This window comes from Ahaetulla prasina, chromosome 3 (assembly GCF_028640845.1).
Source record: "Ahaetulla prasina isolate Xishuangbanna chromosome 3, ASM2864084v1, whole genome shotgun sequence".
Taxonomy (NCBI): Eukaryota; Metazoa; Chordata; class Lepidosauria; order Squamata; family Colubridae; genus Ahaetulla; species Ahaetulla prasina.
Genome location: NC_080541.1, coordinates 27870740 through 27876739, shown reverse-complemented (window position 1 = coordinate 27876739; position 6000 = coordinate 27870740). Strand labels below are relative to the sequence as shown.

The window sequence follows — 6000 nt, the reverse complement described above, 5'->3', positions numbered from 1 at the left end:
TGACAACAGCCAGAGCATAGAACAACTCAAAGAAATAATGCAAGATCAGAAATTATGGAGAGACTGGGTCCATAGAATCGCCAAGCATCAGACACAGCTGAATGGATAACATCATCATCATCGTTTTATGGCTCCACATCATTTGGAGGATATAGTGGTCTCCTTACAGTTTCTGCAAATTTATTCACAAATGACGACATTAAACTTATTTACCTTTTAATTCCTTTTCTTAAAGTCTATTTCCTTTATTTAAAAAAACCCAAGTTTTTTTTTTAAAAAAATAAATCAGCAGAATGCCAGGATTTCTGTGAGAAATATGGCTTGGTTCAACTCTAGAAAGTGGCTTTTGTTTTCAAATGGAATGTCATCAGTTGATTACAACCAGTAGATAGTCTTTGAAGGAAAGATTTCAGAGATAAGTTGGCCCTGCCAGTAAAGCACTGAACTACACAAGAGCAAGATATGTTGTCAGGCTGTCATCAGTCAAAGCTGGCTTGGACAGATTTGTATAAAAGGTGGTATTATGTTTCATTTTGAGCACTCATCTTTATGTGTTCGAATGATGAATTGCACACATGGAAAACAGACCCAAACGCTTAATGTAAATAGGTTTATTTATATGTAGACAGCATGATATGTACACATGGGAACCACTATGCTCCTGAAATACTAAGCCATAATTCCATATATCAGTCAACAGCAGTTTGACTATACAACTGTTCCAGTATAGCAGGTGTGATGAGAACCAAGTGTGTTACCTACAGTTATCTTCTTGGCATCCTTCAGTCTTGAAAATGTACAGTAGGAGAAACAATACGCAATTCTAACTTCCCCATTTCTTTGCCTTGTAGAAATAGGAATTTATCCTATGGGTGCCATGCAGTTCTGATGCTCCTGCCTCCAAAGTCCTGTGCCATGAAGTCAAATTCCTTCCTTCTTGCAGGCACTAAATTTAACCAAAAAGCGGGGAGAGAACCCTCAAATGATTTTTTTGACACACTTCCACTGATTGAACTCAGTGCTTTTCTTCAGTCCCAGAGAGACTAAGTTTGGGGAACAATAATGAGAACAATAAGAACCACATTAATCGTAAAAGTATAAATAACACAGACAAACAAGCTTGTGGATGTTCTTCTCTCTTCCCCCAGGTCCAAAGGCTGTCAGAGCAGCTGAATCGCAGTGCTTCCTCATGCAGGAGCTAATAGCAGCTTCTGTGTATTTTGCAAAACGAACAGAAACAAGATATAAACTAAAAAACAAACAAACAACCCACAACAGGCCCTCAGCAAATGTCTCTATTGACTAGCTTGGTCTGTAGCTAGGAAGAAACTGTGCTGCTTCTGAGCTCGTTCCATTAAATTCTTTTTCTTCTTCTTCTTCTTCTCCTTTTTCTTCGGTGTCCTCTTTCCTAAAAAAATATTTTAAAAAAGAAGCAAATTATGTCTTTTGTGTCAATGTAAATCATCTGCATAGCAATGCCATCATGCAAATGACACAAATCACTGCAATTACACATGCTCGTTTACAAGACACTTTTGAATTAACAGATATGTCCTCCCCAATTAATATATAGGGGAAAGATACAAGTTTGGCAATAATTTTATTTTTAATCACTGGCTAATCACAGGCTAATTTTTTGGGGTTTTCCAACTGAACTGGTAGAGCTATCTATATCTAATTTGTTCAGAAAGACTTTTACAGTTTTTATTGTTAGATTACCTGTGCCTATAGCCACTTACAAAGCAAGTAACACACAATATTTTGTGATGCTGCAGAGATTTACTGCTCCAGAGAAGAGTTATTGCATTCTTATAGCTGTTATTTAGAAGGTACTCAACAGCTAAACCCCACCCCACCCCACCAAAAAAATGCATTTTAAAATTTGGCTTCTGTAGTCGGAGAATATTTTAAAGTATTGTATGACAACCAACTGCTGGATTCCATCCTCTAAGAATTTTCTACTTACTTAAGCTCTTTTTGTTGTTTCCATTTCCCCACCCCCACTCAATGCTATGTATATGCATGCCCACCATGTTGGCCACTGATTTTACTTACCTTCTTTTCAGGAAAGCACTGTGCGATATGGCAAAGTTTAGTGATCTCTGCTGACCTGTTTCAACTACTTGGGAATTCAGGTTTCATCATTTTGATTATGAGTAGAACCCTGGCAACCAAATGTGTTGAATGTTGGCTATATCAGTATCTTTGCCAATAGTTTTACTTGGCGTCCATATACTGTATATTTATTCTGTATTGTTTTAGTTGTTTATTGTTTAATGTTTTTGTGATGTACGCCACATAGAATCACTGGTTGAAATGGGCAGCTATATAAATTAAATATGTAAACAAATCATTTGGCGGCTGTCTCCAGGAGAGCTTTTTACCAGGTTCGCCTGGTTCGCCAGTTGCACCCCTTTCTAGACCGTGATGCCCTATGCACGGTCACTCACGCCCTCGTGACGTCTCGTCTGGATTACTGCAATGCTCTCTACATGGGGCTCCCCTTGAGGGGCACCCGGAGGCTTCAGTTAGTCCAGAATGCGGCTGCGCGGGTGATAGAGGGAGCCCCTCGGGGTGCCCATGTAACACCTCTCCTGCGCAGACTGCACTGGCTGCCTGTGGCCTTCCGGGTGCGCTTCAAGGTTTTGGTAACGATCTTCAAAGCGCTCCATGGCATAGGGCCGGGCTACCTACGGGACCGCCTGCTGCTACCGAATACCTCTCACCGACCCGTGCGCTCTCACAGAGAGGGACTCCTCAGGGTGCCGTCAGCCAGACAGTGCCATCTGGCGACACCCAGGGGAAGGGCCTTCTCTGTGGGGGCACCCACCCTCTGGAACGAACTCCCCCCAGGACTTCGTCAACTTCCGGACCTCTGAACCTTCCGCCGCGAGCTTAAAACATATTTATTCATCTGCGCAGGACTGGACTAGGTTTTAAATTTATATGGGTTTTAACTGGGTTTTATTGTGTATATTGTTATTTTTAACTATTGGGCTATGTTGAATAAGTTTTTTAATCTGATGTTTTATTTTGTATCCTATATGTAGTTTTATTTTGCCTGTGAACCGCCCTGAGTCCTTAGGGAGATTGGGCGGTATATAAATATGAATAAATAAATAAATAAATAAAATAAATAAACCATCAAGGCACTTAAAAGTCAGACAGGACAGTCAGAGTCCAGACAGCAAAGAGTTGGAGTATGCAGAATTTTACACCATTCCATGGGATATTCTACATGATTCAACACAAGTTAAATATATAAATTGCCTGTGTTAAAGCAAGACCAAATAAATATTTGTTCTTGCTTTAGGATAGGCAGCTTTATAGATTTATATTAAAATACATAGTAAGTGTAGTTCCATCGCTACACATAGGTTTTTTTTAAGAAAAAAAAATGTATCAATACCAACTCTTAAAATGAGGTGTTCTAATAAAAAAAATCCAATTGTCTTCTTTTACTATTTTACAGCAAATATAAAGGTTTCCCCAGTGCAGTCAAATCTGACTCTAGGGGGCGTTGCTCATCTTCATTTCTTAGCCAAGGGAGAAGCATTGTCTGAGGAAATTTCCATGGTCATGTGGCAAGCATGATTATACACCAAGATGTGCGGTACATTGTTACCTTCCCAATGAAGTGGTACCTATTTATCTGTTCTCATTTGCATGCTTTTGAACTGCTAGGTGGGCAGGAGCTGGAGCAAGTAACAGGAGTTCACCCCATCTCATGGTGCTCAGATCTCAAACCCAGTCTCGAACCCAGCTTTCTAACTGACAAGCTCAGCATCTTTAAACACTGAGCCATTGTGTCTCTCAATAGTAAATACATCCTGCTACAGAATGTAGCATATATATCCTATCCATCTAGTTTGCTATGATTTTATTTGCTTTTCATTTGTGTTTTTCTGCTTTGTTTCAGAGTGAAGATAAGAACGTGCAGCAAGAAAGGCAAGAAAGGCCTAGAAAACCAACTGATTTAATGTTGCTTGGATCCTAAATTCCAGAATTTTATTCACAGGAAAAATAAATTCTCTATAGAATTTAGTCAGTGCAATGATATATTCTCACTAGGGAACTCTCTTTTTATATTGTAGCCTCTTAAACTAATAAAGCAGGAAATTCGAACTGAGGTGAATTTGCAGTTAGAAGCATTATAATATCATTTTCACCTCCTGTGTGAAAATTAAATCAAACTGCCCAGCAATGTTTTTGAGAATATATAATGTATCTACTCTAAGAGCATTGAAATGTAATAGAATCACTGATCATTCTTAGCAACAAACTGAAAAAACATTTACATCTAAACTGGTTATATAAATGCACATCAGAAGCAGCAGCCCATAAGAGAAACTGACGCTATCCTACAACATACTTAGTCCAATTACTCACTAGCTTAGTCAGTCCTTATTAGTGGTTCTGGCAATCACAACCTCCATAGGTGAATCACAATTTGGGAAAATATATACCGTAATCCCCACCCATTCTTTCCTGGTCCAACAGAGAAATTACTGGGAAGGCTTTGCTGCACCTCTATTTATTTCCCCATTGGCCAGGAAAGCAACTAGAACAGTTTACTGTTTTAGGCAATCTGTATTTGGGATATGAGCTTTTTTAGATCCTTTCCTTTCCTTTCCTTTCCTTCCCTTTCCTTTCCTTCCCTTCCCTTTTCCCTTCCTTGATATATAATAGCACTGTAGTTTGGCAACTAGTTTCATAGGGCAGAATATACCTTTTAGCCACAGGGGGGCACTATATATTCACATTTATTTCATTTTAGAAAATCAGGAAGATTATCTGCCAATGTCTGCAAAGAATCAATTTAATAGCATTTATCCAATTTTACATAGAAATTGTTTGGATTTCTACATCATTTGGACAGTTGCTGTGCAAATTGTTTTCTTGCTACATTAAAAACAGCTCAACCAAACTGAAGAACTGGTTTTCAGAACATTTTGAGTTAGCAAAAGAAAAAACACTTTTAAATCTCCTATAGAAATCAAGATGATTTGAATATGCCCCACTGTTATTAGACCATTTATGTTTTCACGTTCAGTGGAGTCTACTCTTTTTAAAGCTCTCATGTCTTTCCAATTTTCTTTCTCCCTTCAACAAAAGTCAAGACATCTTCTACGTGGCAAAAACACAGAATAATTTTTTATCCCATTTCCAATCATGTTCACCTATCAGTTATCAATCAGTTATTTCTTTCTCTCTTATTTCATCACTCCTAAATATGTCCAAGATTAAGAAAGCCAAAGAGATGCCTATTAAAATGCGCTACCTGTACTTGATGCAAAGGTCATTAATCCTATTTTTTCAGAAACCTCGTTGATTCTTCTCTTAGAACTCTTAGGGTTCTATTTTCCTTCTGTTCCCTTCTTTGTGAGCGATTAGTGTTCTGCCATTTGAGTCTCATATACTTTTAGAGGAGAAGGAGAGAGTATTTACAGGACTAAAGAAGACGGGTTTCTTTTGCAAATATTGGGTTTTCTCAGGCTGTAAAGCAATTAGATATGATGATGTTGGAAATAACTCATTTCTGAATCGACCAATCACGAGTGGCACAATGAGAAGTAGAGTCATTACAAATCCAGTATCTGACCTAATTTTACTCCTGTTGGATTTATTCACAATTACGGTTATTATTACAAGCTTAAGAAGGAATAAAGACCATATGCAAAATTCCTAAATGGAAAAATTGTCTTCCTTTGATGGTTTGACTCTATCCCAGATGTAAAACTGAGGACTGATTAGGTGGATTGTTTCCTTTCTATCAAGAACTGTACCAGTGGTGGGTTTCAAAAATGTTTGCTACCGGTTCTGTGGGTGTGGATTGATGGGCATGGCATGGCTTGGTCAGTGTGGCTTGGTGAGCGTGGCAGGAGAAAGATACTGTAAAATCTCCATTCCCTCCCCAATCCAGGGGAAGGATACTGCAAAATCCCCATTTCCTCCCAATCAGCTGGGACTCAGGAGACAGAGAATAGATGGGGGTGGGGC

At 38.8% G+C, this 6000-nt stretch overlaps 1 protein-coding gene across 1 annotated transcript in view; it reads right to left on the bottom strand.

Annotated features, from left to right (window-relative positions):
* Positions 1-1295: 1295 nt before the first annotated feature.
* Positions 1296-6000, bottom strand: part of RSPO2 (R-spondin 2) — a 143005-nt gene continuing 138300 nt past the window's right edge. The window contains exon 5 of the mRNA XM_058176560.1: positions 1296-1408. Within this exon, the coding sequence (XP_058032543.1) occupies positions 1296-1408 (113 nt within the window). The remainder of the gene's footprint in view (positions 1409-6000) is intronic.